At 47.3% G+C, this 21,731-nt stretch overlaps 2 protein-coding genes and 1 pseudogene across 3 annotated transcripts; all 3 read right to left on the bottom strand.

The window, feature by feature from the left end:
• Positions 1-1,642: 1,642 nt before the first annotated feature.
• LOC135273850 (uncharacterized) lies at positions 1,643-8,651 on the bottom strand. 2 transcript variants are annotated; one of them, XM_064373543.1, is made up of 2 exons: positions 8,218-8,651; positions 1,643-6,921 (listed from the first exon to the last, which is right to left on the bottom strand). In XM_064373543.1, exon 2 carries the CDS (start codon positions 5,259-5,261, stop codon positions 4,242-4,244), a length of 1,020 nt encoding a protein of 339 aa, XP_064229613.1. In that variant the 5' UTR covers positions 5,262-6,921; positions 8,218-8,651; the 3' UTR covers positions 1,643-4,241. The 2 variants fall into 2 exon arrangements, with proteins under 2 accessions (XP_064229613.1, XP_064229614.1); XM_064373544.1 differs by lacking the exon at positions 8,218-8,651 and adding an exon at positions 7,829-8,067.
• A 4,506-nt stretch (positions 8,652-13,157) lies between these two features.
• Positions 13,158-13,656, bottom strand: LOC105710047 (transmembrane protein 250-like). Its single transcript, XM_012442284.2, has one exon. It carries the CDS (start codon positions 13,654-13,656, stop codon positions 13,237-13,239), a length of 420 nt encoding a protein of 139 aa, XP_012297707.2. The 3' UTR covers positions 13,158-13,236.
• Positions 13,657-19,937: 6,281 nt separating this feature from the next.
• Positions 19,938-21,270, bottom strand: LOC105710038 (Krueppel-like factor 5; annotated as a pseudogene).
• Between the last annotated feature and the right edge of the window lie 461 nt (positions 21,271-21,731).

Raw genomic sequence — 21,731 nt, 5'->3', positions numbered from 1 at the left:
GCCTCCTGAGTAGCTGAGATTACAGGTACTCACCACCACGCTCAACTAATTTTTTTATTTTTAGAAGAGACCGGATTTCATCATGTTGGCCAGGCTGCTTTCAAACTGCTGACCTCAGGTGTTCCACTAACCTCAGTCTCCCAAAGTGCTTGTATTATACACACACAGCCTTAACTTTATTTATTTATTTATTTATTTTTTTGAGACGGAGTTTCGCTCTTGTTACCCAGGCTGGAGTGCAATGGCACGATCTCAGCTCACCGCAACCTCCGCCTCCTGGGTTCAGGCAATTCTCCTGCCTCAGCCTCCTGAGTAGCTGGGATTACAGGCACGTGCCACCATGCCCAGCTAATTTTTTGTATTTTTAGAAGAGACCGGATTTCATCATGTTGGCCAGGCTGCTTTCGAACTGCTGACCTCAGGTGTTCCACTCACCTCAGTCTCCCAAACTGCATGTATAATGGGAGTGAGCCCTCACACCCAGCCTAAACTTTATTTATTTTTTAATTAATTTATTATTTTTTTTAAAAGACGAGGTTTCATCGTGTTGGTCAGGCTGGTCTTGAACCTACAACCTCAGGTGATCCGCCCACCTTGGTCTCCAAAGTGCTTGGATTACAAGCATGAGTCACCATGCCCAGCCAACTTTATTTTTAAAAATCAGAGAGATTGGGCTGGGCGCTGTGGCTCACGCCAGTAATCCTAACACTTTGGGAGGCCGAAGTGGGTGGATCACCTGAGGTCAATAGTTAAAGATCAGCCTGGCCGTCATGGTGAAACCCCATCTTTTTAAAAAATAGAAAATCTGCCGGGTGCGGCGGCTCACGCCTGTAATCCCAGCACTTTGGGAGGCTGAGGCGGGTGGATCACGAGGTGAAGAGATCGAGACCATCCTGGTCAACGTGGTGAAAGCCCGTCTCTACTAAAAACACAAAAAATTAGCTGGGCATGGTGGCGCGTGCTTATAATCCCAACTACTCAAGAGTCTGAGGCAGGAGAATTGCCTGAACCCAGGAGGCGGAGGTTGCGGTGAGCCAAGATCGTGCCATTGCACTCCAGCCTGGGTAACAAGAGCGAAACTCCTTCTCAAAAAAAGAAAAAAAATAATCTTCCGGGCGCGGTGGCTCACGCCTGTAATTCCAGCTACTCAGGAGGTTTAGGCAGGAGAATTGCTTGAACCCAGGAGGCGAATGTTGCGGTTAGCCGAGATCGCGCCATTGCACTCCAGTCTGGGTAACAAGAGTGAAACTGCGTCTCAAAAAAAAAAAAAATCTTCCGGGCGCGGTGGCTGACGCCTGTAATCTCACCACTTTTTTAGGCTAAGGCGGGTGGATCACGACTTCAAGAGATCGAGAACATCCTGGTCAACATGGTGAAACACCGTCTTCACTAAGAATACAAAAAATTAGCTGGGCATGGTGGCGCGTGCCTGTAATCCCATCTATTAGGGAGACTGAGGCAGAAAAATTGCCTGAACCGAGGAGGCGGAGGTTGCGGTGAGCCGAGATCGCGCAACTGCACTGTAGCCTGGGTAACAAAAGAGAAACTCCTTCTCAAAAAAAGAAAAAAAACATCTTCCGGGTGCGGGGGCTTGTTAGACTTCTCTCCGAGTTCAATGAGGAAACAGAGACCGGAGTGAAGAAATTAAAAGCCAATTTATTCGGCTCCCGGGCGAGGTTCTATGGTCCAGGAGGGGCCAGAGAAGTCGCGCTTCTCTTCTTGGGGCGTGGGGTTTTATAGGGAGTAGAAGTGGCTGATTGACTACGGGGGAAACAAAGACAAGGTAGTTCTATTGGGTGTTAAAAGACTGGGGACGGGCGAGGTGAACAAAGCGGGGGCATTTCCATTGGGTATGAAGGGAGTGAGCACGGATGAGGGGCTGGCCGAGGATGTACGGGGGAGCTACCATAGGGCAGGCTCTTGGCAGGCCTTTTCAAAATTTATGGCAGGTGCAGGGCTGAGATTGGAATGCGGACATGGGCAAGGGGAGCCTGCGTGGAGAGGGCAAATGCTGAGCAATGTGCTCAGTATGATGATGTAGTTTTTAGGCACGGAGAGAGAAGGGCATGTCCATTCGGCTCCCAAGGAGGCACCGGCCTTACATTCCGACCTTTTTGATGATACAGGATGTCGCTTCTTTTCTGGCTACTTCCTGCTGAACAGGGGCGATGTGGGGGGGTCAGTTGGCTGGTGCCTCAGTCGGGATTCGGACATAGGGGTGAAGTAACATCTGGTTTACGGCTACCCTAGAAATTTCCCTTATGAGTGCTTGTAGAAACCTGAGAAAGAACGGGGCTAACATTAGTAAAAGACAAACTATGATTAAGGGAATTACAACAGGAGCCAGCCAGGTAAATATGGGAGATTGCCACCAGTTAAAGAAAGAGACTTGTACATTCTGTTTCCTTCGGAGGTCTTCCTGGAGGCGGTGGAGAGTATTGACATTTTCTTCTACTAGGCCTGTTTCGTTGATGTAATAGCAACACTGTTCCTGGAGAAACAGACAGGTACCCCCTTTTTCTGCCGTTAACAGGTCTAGGGCCCGCCGGTTTTGGAGAGTTACCTGAGCCAGTGACGTTATCTGTCGCTGGAGAGATGCCAGAGAGGCGGCCGATTCTTCAATGGCCACCCGGAGCTTGTCCTCCAGCTGAGCGGCCGAAGTGACACTGTAACCCATAGCTCCACTTCCTATCCCAGCTGCTGCCAGAGAGGTTGCTAAAGAGAGGCCTATTACTATTGGGAGGAAGACTGCTCGTTTGTTCTGGTGATTAGGGGAGGGTACGATGAGGGATAGGAACTCAGCTTGCCCATACACTTTTAACTGTGGGACTAGGGTGGCGGGCACACAGGGGAACGTGAAGGATGTTTTGATAACTTTGGTTAGGGTTTCATTATGCCAAAAGTATTCTCCTGGGGGCACATAAAGGGAAGATTTTACATTCACTGTGGTGTTGCACTTGAGGCTGGGGTTGTTAGCTGTTCCATAACATAGATGGGGGGAGTGTATTTTGAATAATGGGATTTCTGTTAAGGTGGTGTTAGGTCCTGTGGGCCTTTGTGACAGGTTGAATTTGGTTTAGAGGGGAACTGCGGCTAAGTGGGGGTTGGTTAAGGGATGCAGATAGAAAACAATCTGTGAAGTTTTTGGCTTTAGTTAAGCTTAACATGTTAGCACCTTGCCGTACTAGTGTTATCCATGAGAAAGGCTGGGGAGTGTTACTCGAGGGCTTGATTTGGTCAGTTAAGGTGGCTTCATTTTGTCGGATGGTGTTGCTCAATGAGTTAAGTCGGTCTATTTCTATGGGCAGAGTGTGGGTATAGACTCGATATATTAGCCACGTACCACTGGGGTGGCTATTTTGAAACCAGGAGTATATTTTGCCTGTAGTGCCCTTTTCCCAGCGGATGTTCCAGGGGTCACGGATAATAAGAGACACTTTACCTTGGTTGTCTAAAAGGAGCATATCACTTGGTGGGGCACCTTCAGTATGAAAGGGCTTGTGTATGACACAGTTAGCGTACGGGCACTCACCATAGGTTTGATTCCATAAACGACAGTGGTCCTGGGTTTGCTGATATAGGAAACAGAGGGCAAAGGCATCTTTAGAACTCCTAATAGTGTTGGACTTGGATTGCGGGAATTCGAACTTTATAGCTGACTGGCACCCCGCGGGTTGGCAGTCTGCTTGGGCGAGGTAATGAGTTTTAGTGGTGGGGCCATCTGCCCAGGACTCTTGAAGGTAGAACCACCAGACATAGTAAGGACTGGTGTTAAGGGGAAGGACTAGAATGACTGTGATGAGAAAGGTTTGGAGGGTCAGAGGATAACGAGCAAGGGCCCCGTGTGAGGCGTAGGCGAGTGGGGCCTAAGGGTTTAGATCTCCACTGGTGATTTTTGGGGGTCAATTTGAGGCAGGACACATGATACCAAGGGGTGTGGCCTAAAAGTTTGGTGGCAGTTGGGGTGGTCAGGACAACGATGTGGGGTCCCAACCACCTGGGCTGCAGAGACCCTGGTTTGAGTTCCTGGAGGAGAATGCTGTCACCTGGCTGGAGAGGTATTGCCAGATGGGAGTCCTCCAGTCCTGGAACTACGGGGAGAGTGCGGTCCGCGTGTTCCCTAAGTGGCGGAGGAGAGAGAGGTAGGGGAGGTAGGAAGCCAGAGGAGGTGGTTGTACTGGGAGATTGTGAGAAACCAAAAAAGGCTTGCCATGAGAGGGCATATGGGTAAAATTAATTTGCTAGTCTTGGGCTGGTAATTTGCCCCGCATCTGGTGAGTAGGGAACTGTGGCTTTAAGCCACCTTGAGAGGAGACTTTAGAGCAAGTGGCACATGCTTTGTGTACTTGCTCTATTGTCTGTTGCAAGCCCAGTAGGGAAAAAAGGGGCTGTACAAAGCGATATAACGCCTTGGGTCCTATATGCAAGGATTGATGTATTTCAGCAATTATCTTTGAGGCCTGTGCCCAGGGAAGGGCGATTTTGTTATCCAGGAAAATCCAGCCCTGGTCTGACTCATTTCCCCCTTTTAATATGAGGGCCTGTTTTTCTGAGGGTGAGTAAACTGGTGGTGTAGCTGTGGCAAGGAAAAGAACCGGAGTTGGGGCTGGTTTGATATTAGTTAAGGATTTAGCTGCTGCATCTGCCCTTGCATTGCCCCGGGAAACAGCATCTTGCTGGGTCTGGTGCCCTCGACAATGAATGACAGCAACATCCTTGGGCAGCAGTAGGGCCTTCAGGAGATTAGAGATTTGTGTAGCATTGACTATGGGAGATCCCTTTGTAGTGAGGAATCCCCGTTCTTTCCAGAGGGCAGAATGGCAATGGGTAATAAGGAAAGCATACTTTGAATCAGTATAAATATTCACTCGCTTTCCCTGTGCAAGCGTGAGAGCTCGGGTTAAGGCAATGAGTTCTGCTTTCTGCGAGGTGGTTCCATCAGGAAGTCGGCCAGCCTCGAGAGTAGCTGAATCTGTAACTACTGTGTAAGCTGCTCTTCGCTGTCCCTCAGCTGTTGTTATGGAACTCCCATCTACATATAGAGTGAGGTCTGGGTTAGGTAGAGGAAGGTCGGTTAGGTCTTCTCTGGGTTTGGCAAATGTGTTTATGAGTTCAGGACAGGAGTGGGCTGGGGAGGGAGAGTGAGATGGGAGAGGAAGCAAAGTAGCCGGATTAAGGGGGAAGGTGTGATGGAGGCTTACTGAAGGATTTTCAATGAAGAGTAGATGAAACTCCTGTAAACGGGAGGGTCCTAGATGCATGAGGGATTTATGAGAGAGAAGGTCAGTAAGTTGATGAGGAGAGAACACTGAGATGGGCTGGCCTAAAGTAAGCTTTAGGGATTCTTTGGTCAGCTCTGTTGCCGCTCCTAGGGCTCGCAGGCATGGCTGCCATCCTCTGACAGTGGGATCGAGCTGTTTAGACAAATAGGCTACAGGACGATAGATGGGACCTAGAGGTTGGGTTAAGACCCCCACTGCTGTTCCCTGTTTTTCATCAGTGAAGAAGTGGAAAGGACGTGTAAGATCTGGCAATTGAAGAGGAGGTGCCGTGGACAGGGCAGCCTACGGAAAAAACCCACAAATCCTAGAAAGGAGAGGATTTCGTCAGCCGTTTCCGGGGGCTGCAGTGCAAGTAGTGCCTTCCGACGGTCGGTTGTTAAGCCTTTAGTTTGGGGAGTTAGATGAATACCTAAATAGATTACCGAGGTGACCGACAGCTGTGCTTTGGAGGGGGAAACCCGGTATCCCCTAGACCCAAGGAAATTAAGGAGAGTGGCAGTATGCTGCTGTGACATGGAGAGGGAAGAGCTGCAAAGCAGCAGGTCATCCACGTACTGCAAGAGGAGACTAGGCTGCAGGGGGCAAGAGGTTAGATCAGCCGCTAATGCTTGTCCAAATATATGAGGGCTGTCTCTAAAGCCCTGGGGCAGGACTGTCCAGGTCAACTGCTGTGAGAGGTTAGTGTCCGGATCAGTCCAAGTAAAGGCAAAGAGGAAATATGAATCCGGGTGTAGGGGGATGGTAAAAAAGGCATCCTTGAGGTCAAGGACTGTAAAATGAGAGGTATTAGAGGGAACATGGGATAAGAGGGTGTAAGGGTTGGGAACCACTGGGTGGAGGGGAATTACTGCCTTATTGATAAGGCGTAGGTCCTGAACTAGGTGATAGCCGCACGGCTTTTGGACTGGCAAGATAGGAGTGTTGCAAGGGGGAACTGGTAGGAATAAAGAGTCTCTGTGCTAGGAGTTAGGTGATAATAGGCTTTAGGCCCTGGTGGTGGGTTTTTGAGATGGGAAACTGAGGATGTGAGGGAAAGTGGGTAGGATTTTTAAGAAGTATTTTAACTGGCATGTGATGTCTGGCCATTACAGGCTTAGAGGTATTCCATATTAAGGGATTAACCACATTAGGAGGGATAGGGGGTTGAGACAAGGGGTTGAGCCCAGGCATAGGGTTGGTTAGGAGGGGCAGTAGGAGGCGAGTGGTTGATAGGTTTGAGTATGGGGGCCAGTAAGTTGGAGAGTGGCCCCCACAGTTTGGAAAATATCTCATCCTAATAGGGGAACTGAGCATGAGGGTATGATTAGAAAAGACTGAGAAAAGGGGTGTTTTTGGAGGACACAGGCTAAAGGATGAGTTTGATTAGGGTAGGAAGGCTCTCCGTTAATTCCCATAACTGAAACCTGGGAAGGTATACTAGGCCCTGAGTAGGAAGGCAATACAGAACAGGCAACCCCCATGTCCATTAAGAAGAAAATGGACTTACCCGCTACTTGCAGTATTTTCCTAGGCTTGGCAAGGGTGATGGAGGTCCTCGAGTCTGGGCTGCATCAATTGTCCATGAGGCCGAGGAGTTTAAATGAAGGGACTGCATTCTTTGGACCGGCCTGCCCCTCACATGGAGATGCAGGGAGTGAGCCTGTAGTCCGGAACGGGCAGTTTACTTTCTAGTGTTTAGTCTGTTTGCAGATAGGACAGGGTCTAGGGGCTGGACCTGGACGGGGGCACAGTTAGGCCTAGTGCCCCTCCTGGCTGCATTTGAAGCAGGGCCCGGGTGTGACTTTTGAAGCAGTTTGGACAGGTCTTGGGGGACCTTTTTGGAGGAACTTGGAGGAGTTCCTTAAACTAGACGCTGGGTGAGCTGCTGGCCTTATGGGTGCTACAATGGCTTGGGTTTGGAGGCTTACCTGTTGCTGTAAATGGGCCTGGCGGATGGCCTCAGCCTTTTCCTCTCGGCTATTAAAACTTTAAATGCCATGTTTACCAGGTCTCCTATGGGAGTTTGGGTTTACTTGGGTATGTAGGACTATAGCGTTGGTTAATTGGTTAAGGAAGGTAGCTGGGTTAAGTTATAGGCCTGAGTGAGATAGGGGAATTTTTAGTGTAAACAGTAGGATTGGTGGAGAATGACCCCAGGCGTTTTTAATGGTGGCTAAATTAGAGAGAGAGAAGGGAACGTGTACTTGGATGACACCTTTCGTTGTAGCCAGTTTGCAGAGGGGACAAAGGAGGGAGTTCTCATTGGTGGGAGCGCTGTGTAGGTGAGTGTGAGCACTAGCAGGAGAGGCTATGTTAGGACTCAGAGGAGGAGGAGGTGAGGGGGTTGGGAGCAGCTTGAAAGAGGAGGAGGGGGAGGGTTGGGAGCAGGTTGAAAGAGGAGGAGGAGGAGGGGGTTAGGAGCAGCTTGAAAGAGGAGGAGGGGGAGGGGGGTTGGGGGCAGTTTGAAAGAGGAGGCCCACACAAGCCCCATAGCTGTTAGGCTGTGGGACTACACATAAACTCAGTCACACAGACACTCACTCAAGAGCAGGAGAAAGGAAAAGTACCCAAGCGGGAGCCGGCTCGCGAAAGAGCGAGTTGAAGTTTGAGACCCAGAGGTTTAAAGAGCTCCTAATTACCCAAACCGCCGCCGCTGCGGAGATGATCGGTAGGGCGGATCAGCGTCCCGAGCCGTCCCACCGAACACCTACGAGCACGAGAGGATGCAGGATCAACGAGACGTCTCCCGAAGAACCCTGACCCTGGGTGACCCCTTACGGGGAGAAAGACAAAAGTGTACAGACGTCTCCGCCACACTTAAGTCTTCGAAACGAGACCGGGGCTACGGGGGCCCGCGGTAAACGAGGGGAGGGGGAGTCCCTGACGCAGCCGCGTTTTTGAGCAGGGAGTCCGAGGAGCAGCCAGCGGGAAAAGTTGTGGGTAATAGAAGCCTTACCTCGGGGCGGAAGGCTCCTGGTCTCGCAGAGGGTTTCGGCACCAAATGTTAGACTTCTCGCCGAGTTCAATGAGGAAACAGAGACCGGAGTGAGGAAATTAAAAGCCAATTTATTCGGCTCCCGGGCGAGGTTCTATGGTCCGGGAAGGGGCCAGAGAAGTCGCGCTTCTCTTCTTGCGGCATGGGGTTTTATAGGGAATAGAGGTAGCTGATTGACTACGGGGGAAACAAAGACGAGGTAGTTCTATTGGTTATTAAAAACTGGAGACGGGCTAGGTGAACAAAGCGGGGGCATTTCCATTGGGTATGAAGGGAGTGAGCACGGACGAGGGGCTGGCCGAGGATGTACGGGGGAGCTACCATAGGGCAGGCTCTTGGCAGGCCTTTTCAAAATTTATGGCAGGTGCAGGGCTGAGATTGGAATGCGGAAATGGGAAAGGGGGGGTCCGCGTGGAGAGGGCAAATGCTGAGCAATGCGCTCAGAATGATGACGTAGTTTTTAGGCATGGGGAGGGGGGGAGGTGTCCACTCGGCTCCCAAGGAGGCACCGGCCTTATAGACACAACAGTTTCCCCTGCAACATGTTTTTCATCTGTGATTGGTCGACCCCATGGATGTGGGACCCTCGGTATGGAGGGCTGACAGTACTAGAAAGGTCACTTTACTGCTGCATGTATTCTCTGTGGAGTATTTTGGAGAGCTCAGGGAAGGTTTTTAAAGGGTTGTCCAGAGTTGATATCAACTAATTTAGAATACCTTTTTTCTCATGAAAAATAGCGTGTAGGACATGAAATTATTTTCTACTTAGAAAATATTCACTAGACTAGGTAATATAAAAGATGTTATTTCTTGAAAGTCAAGTTTTGTGCAGTTATTGTCTTACCAGATTTTATAATAATGATGTTAGGTAATGGTAACTTACTAATTCTTCTGATTGCTCAGGGAATTAATCTACATGTATATGGATGTCAAATTGTATTTGAAATCCCAGATTAAAAAGAACTGCCCAGCTTTATAAAGCTTAGTTATTCACTTCTTCTAAGGATTTTTTCTCACTGTAGCTTCCTCAGCCTACACATATGGTTGTTAGGGTTTCTGGTTTTCATCTAAATGTTATGTCAGGAAATGGGCCACAAATGGCATAAGGGCGTGACTAAGCTCTAGCTGAGTTCCTTTTCTCGGGGCTTTTAATCTCGTGTTCTGCAGGCCTCATTTCAGGCACCTCATTCTCTAGGCCATACGTACTCTTAGATGCCTAGCTTATAAGGCAAGAGGACTGGTATTTAAGTGACACCTCTTTACATACATGTTTATTGTTACTGTTTTAGCTTAGATTACTTGGAGAGTTCACTCTGAGATATGTGTGTCAGGGCTTTCTTGTACAGTGCTCCAGGAATAACACTGTGAGCAGTGAGGAAGGGAGGACTGGGCAGAAGGGGAAGTTATACTCCAGCAGGGTACTGGGAAGATCCTAAGGGCAGTGGGGAAACTAACATTGCCCTTCAGAATTGCCCCAAATTCAGGCAAGATGGCCAAGCCTTCATACACAAGCCTAGGCCATCCATTGCATGTGGGCTGCCATTCCCTCCCTCTTCAAGGGGTTGGTTTTGGTGGAGGGAACCGGAGCTCAGGGTGAGTGTGATGGGGGCAAGGCGCTTTCCTTTCATGAAGGCAGCAAGGGCCTTGCCAGAAATGGGACTTGGCAGTCTGCCTGCAGCATCCCCTATAACCATGCTTTCTGTTTCTCACATTCATCTTTTTTTTTTTTTTTTTTTTGGGTATGGATAGTTTCCCTTTATTTTCTTGAGATGGGGTCTCGCTGTCGCCCAGGCTGGAGAGCAGTGTCAAAATCATGGCTCACTGTAGCCTCAACCGCCTCCCACCTCAGCCTCCCAAGCAAGTAGATGGAACTAGAGGTGAACACCACTACACCTAACTTTAAAATATTTTTTGTAGAGATGGAGTCCCCCTCTCTGTTGCCCAGGCTGATCTGGAACTCCTGGGCTCAAGTGATCCTCCCACCTTGGCCTCCCAGTGTTGGAATTACAGGTGTGAGCCACTGCAGCCAGCTAGTTTCCCCTTAAGTGGCACTTTCTGGCCATAATGACTGCCTGGGAGGAAACTGTTGTCATCTTCATGTTGTTAGAAGCCTCTGTTGGTGAAAAAAGGAGAAACGTGAACTTCCTCCTTTCACTGAAGCTAAGGAAGCCTTTATAAAGCAAAGATTCTAAAGAAGAGGATGTCTCTCAATCTTCAAACTATGGTTTTTGTTTTTTTTTTTTTTTTGAGACAGAGTATCACTCTGTCACCCAGTGCAGTGGTGCAATCACGGCTCCCCACAGCCTCGACCTCCTAGGCACCCACCACCACAGCCAGCTAATTTTTTAATTTTTTGCAGAGATGGGGTCTCACTATGTTGTTCAGGCTGGTCTTGAACTCCTGGGCTCAAGTGATCCTCCTGCCTTGGCTTCCCAAAGTGCAGGGATTACAGGTGTGAGCCACTGCACCTGGCCTCAAATGGGTTTTTAGATAAGTAAGAACTTTGGTTTTCTTTTTCTTCTAACTTTTTTTAATGCATGTTCACCTTCCCCTGAGGAAGGGCTTGCTCACAGCCCTGAGGCCTCTTTCCTTTCAGCAGCATTGGAAACACCACCCCAGCTTTGCTCCAAGACTGAACTAGGTAGGCTGGGCGGGGTGACTCATGCCTGGAATCCCAGCACTTTGGGAGGCCTTGGCAGGTAGATCACCTGAGGTCAGGAGTTTGAGACCAGCCTGGGCAACATGGTGAAACTCCGTCTCTAATAAAAATAGAAAAACTAGCTGGGCTTGTTGGCAGGGGCCTATAATTCCAACTACTCAGGAGGCTGGGGTATGAGGATTGCTTGAACCCAGGAGGTGGAGGTTGTGGTGAGCCAAGATCATGTCACTGCACTCCAGCATGGGCAACAAGAGCAAAACTCCAAAAGACTCTCAACTGCCCAGTCAGCTGAATGCAATTTCCACCGGCCTGCACAGCAGTGTCCTGGGGACTGCCCTGCTGACAAATCCTTGCCCATCAGCTAGGCCACCTCCCCAGGGCAGCTTCCCACAAAGGGAACCCTGGCCTCAAGGGCTCCTTCCCGGGCATCACAGATGTTTGTGAAAACTTTTCCACCTTGTGGGACAATATGGTTTCTATGGTGCTCTAGCTGATTACTATGTCCTTAAAAAAGGAATAAAAAAGTTGAGCTTTAAGCAATCACTCCATCAACACATTAAAAAAAAATAGGTTTAATGCAGGTGGTTCATCTCATGACGAATTCACAGGCACTAGGGACAGCAGGCAGCCAGGTGCTCAGAGCGCACCACGGGGCCGCTCCTCCCTGTGGTGCTGACACCCATCGAGCGGCACCGCCAGCCCCTCCCGCCACTCCTTTTCCCTCTGCCAAGGGGCTTGGGCGACTCTGAGTAATACGTTAACAAAAAACAAAGCTTCTTTGAAGAAACAGCGTGACTTAGTGCAAAAGATTCTCTGCAGCAAGAAATGAGACCCCCGCAAGGAAGCTCCCCGCCCACCTGCCCGGGGCCTGGATGCAGCAGTGCTCCTCGAAGGTCAGTCACAGAAGCTGCCAACAAATCAGAGAGCACAGTTTATGGCCAAGAATTTTTTGCTTTCTCTACCTGATTTAGGGTTTCTCAAAAAGTTTTTCTTCCAGTGGCACACAACTGTCCTCACGACTCGTGGGCCACTGGTTCGCCTGGCAGGGTCCACCCACACCCAGATGTGGGGACATGGACTTGGGTGAAGCTAGGGTCACCATCTCAGCGCCGCAACCTGAGTCCTGCTCCAGGGCGGCCTCTGTCGTTGTCCCTGCAATCATCATTCAGAGCGCCCTCCCATCTGCCCCTAAAGTCCCACAGCTGTGGGCAGTCGCCATAGTGATGCAGTGACTGCAAGGCTGAGAGGAACAGAGCACGGGGTCCTAGGTAAGAGCCTGGCCCACGGTGGCCGCCCTCCCTGAACACAGGCACCTGCGCCCCTCCAGCCCCCTGCCCCTGTGCTGTCATCCAGAACCCCCAGTCACTGGAGGACAGTGTGGGCAGAACCTTGGCATACACCCGGGGCTGCAAGAGGCTGCTGGTGCCACAGAGGCTCCAGGTAGTGGTCGCCGCACTGAGGCCTCTGCTTCCTGCTCCAGACACTCGGGACACACAAGTCTCCATCCCAGCTCACTACAGCCTCCATCTCCCAGGCTTTCTTTGAGGGTGTTCCCTCAAATAAAGAGGCCCAATCCTCCACCCCCGCAAGAAAAGCCAGAAAGGAATGGAGATGCCTCCCCAGAAATCCGCAGATTCTACAGGACATTTTGACAGCCCTCTCGGAACAGGCAGACAGGCAAAGTGTTGCTGGAGTCAGTCCCCTGGCTCCTGGGGTTCCCCCAGGCCAGCCCCTAAGCTGGGAACCTGCTGAGGCTCCTCCTACCTGAGCCCCTGGGGCCCCCCCGCTAGACTGCATCTACACAACCAAGGAGACCCTGAAGGCTGGCCTGGGACTCAGGACCCACAGCCCTTCAGGGTGACAGAGGGCAGTGCCAGGCCTCAGGCGGCCCCTGGCAGAGTGAGCAGCTTTGTGGCAGCGTGGTGTGTCAGTGAGGGGAGCCCTCGGGATTTGCTCCTGGGCACACAGCCCTCTGTGTCCAGGGGTCTCCCAGAGTGATGTCTAAAGTCCCTGGCAGGTGTGGCCCTGGAGAGAGTCCCACCCTGCAGTACAACCTGAAGACGTGTGAGTAGGAGCCACGGGCAGGCAGGTGGGCGCCGCCCCGAGAGTGCACAAGAGGAGGATGGGCGCAGGAAGCCAGCCTAGGGGCGGCACCCGCACCCCCACCACGTAAGTCTCAGCCCTTTCTTTTCTCTCCGTGGGCACCGAGGCAGCGGCGCCTGCCTGCGGGGTGGTCAGAAGGGAAGGCGCTGGCCAACCCCACCCGTGGAGAGAACACAGCCACAGGCCAGGACAATGAATCCAGCTCGCGTCCACGGCCCTCACATGTCCACGAAGACCATGAAGCACCAGCCGAGGCCCCCCACCAGCAGCATGGTGACGTGGATGCCGTAGACGAGCAGCTCGTTCACCAGGCGGAAGTCCACACGCCGGCGGCCCAGCAGCAACAGCAGCACCGACGGCTTGCGCTGGAAGCGCAGCAGGACGCGCACGCCCAGGCACTGCAGGCAGAAGAAGGCGGCCAGCGCGCCCCAGAGCGCCGCGGCGAACAGACTGCAGCTGAAGTAGAGCAGGAAGCGGATGAAGCCGTACAGCCAGCGCGTCTTGATGTACACGTCGAAGTTGTTGTACTTGGTGCGGGCCAGGTGAGAGGCGCGCACGGGCCGGCAGGCCGCATGCAGGCAGGTGGTGTGCGGGCCGTGGAAGGAGCGCACCCGCCGCGGGATGGGCATGACCGGCATTGGGCCCCGGCGGTGGCGCCCAGGTGCGGTCAGCGTAGGGGTCATGGGCGCCTAGGCCTGGGAGCCCGCAGCTGAGCCTCAGGGGAGGCGTCGGCCCGGTGCCCTCTCCGCGGCGACGCCAGCGTCCCGGACTTCGGGGCCGGCCGGCGGTGCTGGGGGCCAGGCCTGCGGGCGCCCCTGTCCCTCGGGGCTCCGTGCGCAGAGCGGCCGCATGGTGCCGGGGCGCGCAGCTGGGTGGCCGGCGGGGCGGCTGCGGGGGCGGCTCACGCGTCCAGGGCTGGGGTCGCCCGGCAGAGGAAGGGGCGCTTGGGCGCAGCCGCCGGAGGCGTTTGGCCCAGCGTGGGAGCCGTAGCGCCTTCCCTCGACGGCCACCGTAGGCCGGCCTCACGCCCCCTCCACACGCGCGGACCGAGCCACTCCTCCCGTCCCCTATTTTTTCTGTTCATAGTCCTTTCTCTTCCCACATCTTTAATCAATCTATCTTTCTCTTTCTCAGCATAGCCTAAAAAAATATTGCTGTGTAGAACCATTTAGCTCTCTTTCTTCACTTATATTTTCTACGCAGTAAAACTAAAGTTTGGGAGCCATCTGTACAGTAAGCTGAGTCAATTCTACCATGTACAAGAAAGTGTCTCAGCAGACCTAGAAAGAGCATGCCATGTACTTGCCATGACACCGACCTTTCCCTCTTGCATGGACATGATAATGATCCATTTATGGGCACTTACGATGTGCTGCCACTTCACTTTAGTGCCTAATGTCCATCATCGTTTACACAGTCTTCTAAGGTAGATATCATTATGCTCAGTTTCAGTTTACAAATAAGCAGGTTCTAAGAGTAAACAGCGCAACCTAGGTTCTGACTTGAAAATCTCAGGATATATGCCTGTATCTGGCCCCAGAGTTTGGCCTGTCTGTAAAACCTCTATTGCTTCTTACAGCAGGCATTGGCCAGATGGCTGGCTGGGGAGACCCTGGGGCACAGCTGAGGGTAGGAGAAAGTTCACCTACCTGTGAAGGAAAAAATTCCAACCTTGACTACATTTATAGAAGAACTAGGCACCAGAGGGACTCTCAAGCAAATCACAGACTCATAGAATTGGCAAGAAATTTAGAGATTGTCAGATACAGTGAGATACTTTCCCAAGATCACAAAATTAATTAGTGACAGAACTAGAGTCAGAACCCAGTCTCGTGAGTCCATTTTTTTTTTTTTTTTTTTTTTTTTTGAGACATTGAGACGGAGTTTTGCTCTTGTTGCCCAGGCTAGAGTAGAATGGTACGATCTCAGCTCACTGCAACCCCCGCCTCCCAGGTTCAAGTGATTCTCCTGCCTCACCAGGTTCAAGTGATTCTCCTGCCTCACCCTCCCAAGTAGCTGGGATTGCAGGCGCCCACCACCACGCCTGGCTAATTTTTATATTTTTAGTAGAGACTGGGTTTCACCATGTTGGCCAGGCTGATCTCAAACTCCCGACCTCGTGATCCACCCACTTCAGTCGACCAAAGTGCTGGGATTACAGGCATCAATCACTGTGCCCAGTTTTGTGAGTCCTTTTTCAATGGACCTTCTATTAAACTAGCATTCCCCAACTCTTTACAGGGGGGTTGCTAAGAGAGATTTTATTGCAATTGTTATTTAAAACCAAAATCAACTATACTTATGTCTTCTGAGGGCATGAGAGGACACATGTTGCTTATCTAAGTCTTGTAAGTAAGTCTTATATAGTTTAAGTGTTGCCTTTGGGGAAATAAACCTTCAGATTCCTCTCCTTGCTTCTGTAGAAAGTAAAGCGGGCAGGGTAGAGAAGCGTAACACTTGAAATACATTAAGCTTTTTTTTAGCAGAGCACATTAATAAATCTTAAGCTGTGCAAAGTGTGAATGAGGGAGGAGGTGGTACGTGCTAGAGCTAAAATGGTCTTCATAATAATGTAAGGATTTTTTTTTTTTTAATCACAACTGGGAGACAGAGAAGCAGCAGGAGAGAAAGCTGAACAATGTCATGAGACTGTGAAATCCAAGTTGGTGGAAATGGAGAGGGGACTTTCAGAGGACCAGAAAAGCTAGCATTGAATGTTGAAATATTTTCTAAACAGCACTGCAACATAAGTACATGAGTACTTCAATATCCAGTAAAATCTGCCACACATAGTTGTAGATATTTGCTTGTGCAAGTTGCTGCTTCTTGTCTGGTTGTTATGGTTTGAATGCACGTGTACCTTCAAAATTCAGATGTTGAAACCTATCACCAAAGCAATGGAATCAGAAGGCAGGGCCTTTGGGAGGTGATTAATGTCCTTTAAAAAGAGGCTGCAGGGAGCATTTGTCCTTTTTTTGTCCTTCTACTCTTCCACCTTGTGAGATCACAGCAAGAAGCTGCCCTCTTGGAAGAGAGAGCAGCTCTCAGCAGACATCAAATCTGCCAGCACCTTGATCTTGGATTTCCCACCCTCCAGAACTGTGAGACATTTCTGTTGTTTGTAACTCATGCTGTCTATGGCATTATGTTATAGCAGGAGAAATGGACTAAGATACTCTTACAAGTGAATTTTGGAGGAAAGAAGGCTTCATGTCTCAGCTTTAGGTCAATACTGGATCAGAAATTTAAAAAAAAAAAAAAAGCCATCAGTTATAGAATGAAGTATTCTGCGAATACTAGGAGAAAGTATTTGTAGAAATTTTCAGAAAAAAAAAAACAGAACAGAACATGAAATGGGGGATGGGGCAAAGCAATCTTAGCTAGAATCAAAGAGTGGGTGGTTTCTGCTGACATCTAGATTATAGAAGATTCTTCGACAGTGTTGTGTTCTTTCCTCTTCATTCTCTCAAAGGAGTCAATAACAGCTCCCTCTCACCTTCCCACCACACGAAAGGCAAGCCAGGTGAAAGGTTCTAGAATTCCACCAGATTTTAATTGTGAGGTTGTACGGTATGTAGGTGTTAATTTTTCTCTTAAAATTAAAATGATTTTCCTTGGGTTTTATTATTGGATTCCATGCTCTGTTGTAAGAATATTTTAATGCAAATGAACTAAAATTGTATAATTTTTTGCTGCCATCCTTCATCCAAACCACATAAAATTCCTACGTTTCACTCAAAGTTCTAGCAGTACACTGTAAATTTCTTAAAGTACTGTGGATAACTATAGAAAATGTACTTCACTTCACTATTCTAAGAAAACACTTTTTTAAAAAAAATTTGTTTATTCTATTTTTAGAAAATATCAGTTAAACTGACTTTCTTACCTCTAGACACTTCTCAGAGAATTATGAAAGCAAATTCAAGGTGAAATAGTGACCTTCCTTGGGTCCCTTTAATTTATTATCTGTTTTCACTCTGATGCAAGTAGACAGAAGTTTTGCCTTGGTCATTCCTATCTGCTAATTGAAAACATTCTGTTATCTTTTCTAAAATCAAGTTATGTTCTAGAGATTGTATTTATTTAAAAAAAATTCAGAAACTCAATTTCCACAAATTCATATTAGCTTTTGAAAATTAATCTAACTTGCACTGTATTCTCTATAGAGTTCATATCTTGGTTGGAACCTTTTCCACTCAAGAAATTGTCTAGTGAAGAAAATGAATGCCATTATTATCCTTATGCTTTAAAAATCTGTAGAATTTTGGAACTAGAAAAAACAACCAAGACGACTGAGTTCTAGAGAAGTTAAGTGACTGACCTTGGGTTACATAGATAATTAGTACTAGAAGGCAGAGCACATAGAATCACAGAAACTTGGTTTATAAGAGTTTGAAGGGTGGTTAGTTCAATCTCTCAAATATGTTTTTAAAGAGAGGTTTACACATGGTGAACATTCAACAAATAGAAATTAAATGAATGTAGAAATGTACATACTGACCAACCTAGTTATTACTCAGTTTCTGGTTAGAAACCATAAGGAAAACCCCCAATAAAAGCATTTTCTAAATATGAAATATAATGGAATAAAAATCTTTCTGATGGAAGGGAAAAAAGAACCAAGGGTGGGTGAGGTAGAGGCTCTGTGTGTGTGTGTGTGTGTGTGTGTGTGTGTGTTGTTTAAATCAAACCTTTTTTATTGTGGTAAAAAACACATATAAAATTTTTCATGTTAATCATTTTTAAGTGTACAATTCAGCAGCATTAAGGACATTCACACTTTTGTGCAACCATCACTGCCATCCATCTCAAGAACTCTTTTTATCTTGCAAAACTGAAGCTCTGTACCCAATAAATAATAACTCCCCATTTCCCTTTCTCCCAGTCCCTGGAAAACACCAATTTACTTTCTGTCTATGAATTTGACTACTTTAGGTACCTCATATACATGGAATTACACAGTATTTGTCTTTTAATGACTGGCTTATTCCACTTTATACGTCTTCAGGTTTCATTCATGTTGCAACATACAACAAGATTCCCTTTCTTTTTACTACTGAAAAAATTCATCTGTTAATGAACACTTATGTTGCTTCCACATTTTAGCTATTGTAAATAATGCTGCTATGAACATGGGGGAAAAGATATCTCTTCAAGATTTTGCTTTCAATTATGGCTATATATCCAGAAGGAGAATTGCTGAATCACATGGCAATTCTATTTTCTATTTTTTAAGGAACCACGATACTGTTTTCCACAGTAGCTGCCCCACTTTACATTTTGACCAAGAGTGCACAAGAGTCAATGTCTCCACACCTTCATCAACATACAGCTTTTGTGTTTTTGATAGCAGTCATCCTAATGAGTGTAAGGTGATATATCATTATGTTTTTTATTTTTATTTTTCTAATAATTAGTGATGCTGAACATCCTTTCATGTGCTTACTTACCATTTTTGTATTGTCTTTGGAGAAACGTCTATTCAAGTCATTTGCATATTTTTTTAGGCACTTTTTATTTTCCAAAAAAAATTGTCGTTAATATATAAACATCTCATTCTCTCAAAAAATTCTACAATTATACGGCTGTTTGCTCTATTATTTGCATAGGAAATGACCACAATACAAAAATAAGAGGGAAAAAGAAGCAAAACAGCAACCGATTTATGCTTTTCATGTAGGTTTGTTTCCACGTATAAACATTTTGAAGCCTTTTACAAAATTATTTACATCATTTGTCATCTACTTACATGTTTTAAGAGCAACTTTTCTAACAAACAAAACTATAATTTATCAAGTTATGAAAATTGTCTTCTAAAACAACTTCCTATATTACCACAAAATAAATAAAGATAAGCAATATTTTAAAAACAAAATTAAATTTTCATTTCAGTTAAGACCCCTTTTGGCATTTTGCTTATTTATTCCGCGCTTTGGTTAACAGCATCAGCATCACATTGCTATTTTATATTGCATATATGTAGCACTTGCTTCCTTAAGTTTTCAGCATATCATTTATATTTAAAGGCAGACACTGAGTCAGTATTAACAATAGATTAGCTGAACTGCACTGTAATTTAGATAAAATTACGGTGTCTCACTGTATATTACATGCAAAATCACATAAATTGTCATTTAACCAACAGTACTGCACGAGCGAACATCTCGATATGTGAAAACTGCATCATAAATTCAACATTTCGGTACATGAAACTGCATCATAAATGCAACATTGTCATATGTGAAAACTTCATCATAAGTCCTTTTTAAAAATGACACTGCATTTAGCTTATTGTAGGAGGTTGAACTTTCGTATTTTGTAACTATCTTTAAGCTCTTCAGTTTATAATTCATATAAAATGCCTTTTGTATTTAAAATAATCCTATTTTAATCAGTGCATGAAATTTGCTTTATTAAAGTTCATTTGAATGATTATTCCTTCCCTCTAAAGAAATGAATTTGGTAATGTTGAGAGGTATCTTACCACAAATTCTAACTGTAAGCGTATTCATGGTTATTTTTGAAACAATTACGACTTTTCCCCAAAAGAATCCTAAAAAACTCGTAATAAACCTATAAAGCTGAATTGCATATTTACAAAATTTTGAATAGCAAATATAGGCAACTCATATATATATATATATATATATATATATTTTTTTTTTTTAAACCACACATTTGTTCAATGGTTATTTGTGAATTGCCAGGTATACCTGGCAGTACCTCCAAGGAATTATTGAATATTGAAAAAAACCTACTCAATGCCAAGTAAAATCTTGACATACAATCCATCCTTCTTTCGGTGCCTGCCAACTGATTTGTTTACTGAACACTGTCACGTTAAATGATGGTGCCTAGGTAAAAACGCTGCACACACTCCCCTCCACCCCCACGCCTTACCCATGTTGAGATGTGGCTGCCTGTCATGAGATGAGATCTGCTTGAGTAAAGCCATATACATTACAGCAAGCATTCCAGATTCTGAAAATGACCAAACACTTTGGTATTAATACAATGTATTCCCTGTTTTCTCAAATATACAAAATATACATTTCCAGTTTTTGTTGTTTTCTCTCTTTTTTTCTTATAGGAACAGTTAGGTTTGTCGTTTGAAAGGGAACCCAGTGGACCTGGGACGGGTGGCACAGGCAGTGCTCAGTTCTGGTGCCTCTTCATGTGCAGGGCCAGGTGGTCGGAGCATGAGAAGCTGCGGTTGCACACCCCGCACTGGAAGGGCTTGGCGCCTGTGTGCTTCCGGTAGTGGCGGATCAGCTCATCGGATCGCGCGAACCTCCAGTCGCAGCCTTCCCAGGTGCACTTGTATGGCTTTTCACCAGTGTGAGTCCTCAGGTGAGCTTTTAAATGAGAAGACTTTGCATAAACTTTTGTGCAACCAGGGTAATCTCAGTAGTGAATGCGTCGTTTCTCCAAATCGGGGTTACTCCTTCTATTGTATCTGACAGGTTGGATGTTTTGGTGAGTTAACTGGCAGGGTGGTGGGTAAATTTGGATCGTGAATTGCCAGTTTAGAAGCAATTGTAGCAGCATAGGATGGAGGTGGGGTTAAATTCTGGAGCATCTCTGCTTGTCTATCTGGACTTCCAGGTTCTGAGCTTGGTGGTGATGGGGGAAAGTGAGTGGCCTGGCATTGTGTATGTGCAAGGGGGCATGGCCTGGAACTGTTTCACTGCAGTCTGCGGAACAGCAGAGGTGTGTGTGTTAAGGCCTGCCATGGCAGCTGACATAGAAACATTAAGAGTGTCCATTGCTGCTGTCTGGTTTGTAGAACTGGGCATATCTAGATCCAGTGTATTCAGTAGCTGGTACAGGTGGCCCTGCTGGGGAGGGACAGAAAGATGAAGATCTGGTGTAGGAAGTTCTTGTTTGATGAAAATACTGTTCACTTCTGGAGCTGCGGTCTGGTGTGAGCTGAATATACTGGTGAACTCAGGGAGGGCCTGGGTCGGGGCCGGAGGAGGGGCAGTCGTTTCACTCTGGTGACTGAAAATGGCAACAGGTTCTGTCTTGATGTGTGTGACGCAGGGTCTCTGGGATTTGTAGAGGCCAGTTCTCAGGTGAGTGATGTCAGGGAGGAACACGTTCATGTTGATACTGTAAGGTAACCTTTCAGTGTCAGTGAAGAACTGGTCTACGACTGAGGCACTGTCTCGTCTATACTTTTTATGCTCTGGAATTATAGGAACTGGAAGAAGCTGAGGTGTCAGATACTTCTCCATTTCACATCTTGTCCGGACCAGCTTCCTTGGGAGGCAGCCGCGGACCGGCTGTGGGGCCTGCGCGGGCGGCTGTGGGGCCTGCGGGGGCGGGGGCTGCGCCTGCGGTCGGTGGTGCGGGTGCTTCAGCTCCTGCTGGGGAAGCCGCGCCGGGTTCGAATGAAATAAAAATATTCATTTGCATATTTTTAATCAAGTTGTTTCTTGTTAAGTTCTCTCTATATTCTGGATGTTAATCCTTTATCAGACATATACTTTGCAAATATTTTCTCTCATTTTGCGGGTTGCCTTTTTACTCCGTTAATTAAGTCTTTTGATGCCAAAAGTTTTTAATTTTTGTGACGATCAATTTGTTGTTGTTTTCCTCTTACGCCTTTGGTGTTATATCTAAAAAATTGCCAAATTCAATGTTATAAAGACTTTGTCCTGTGTCATCTTTTATTTTAAAGAACAGTACTTTTAATAAAATTAAGTTCTTA

This window comes from Aotus nancymaae, unplaced genomic scaffold, assembly GCF_030222135.1.
Source record: "Aotus nancymaae isolate 86718 unplaced genomic scaffold, 86718_ANA_hifiasm-v0.15.2.pri h1tg000009l, whole genome shotgun sequence".
Classification (NCBI taxonomy): domain Eukaryota; kingdom Metazoa; phylum Chordata; class Mammalia; order Primates; family Aotidae; genus Aotus; species Aotus nancymaae.
The sequence above is the reverse complement of the archived record's forward strand: the minus strand, read 5'-3'. Positions and strand labels throughout refer to the sequence as shown.

Bases quoted from the DNA above. Each gene is read 5' to 3' on its own strand.
- LOC135273850 (XM_064373543.1), bottom strand. From the start codon at position 5,261: ATGCATCTAGGACCCTCCCGTTTACAGGAGTTTCATCTACTCTTCATT.
- LOC105710047 (XM_012442284.2), bottom strand. From the start codon at position 13,656: ATGCCGGTCATGCCCATCCCGCGGCGGGTGCGCTCCTTCCACGGCCCG.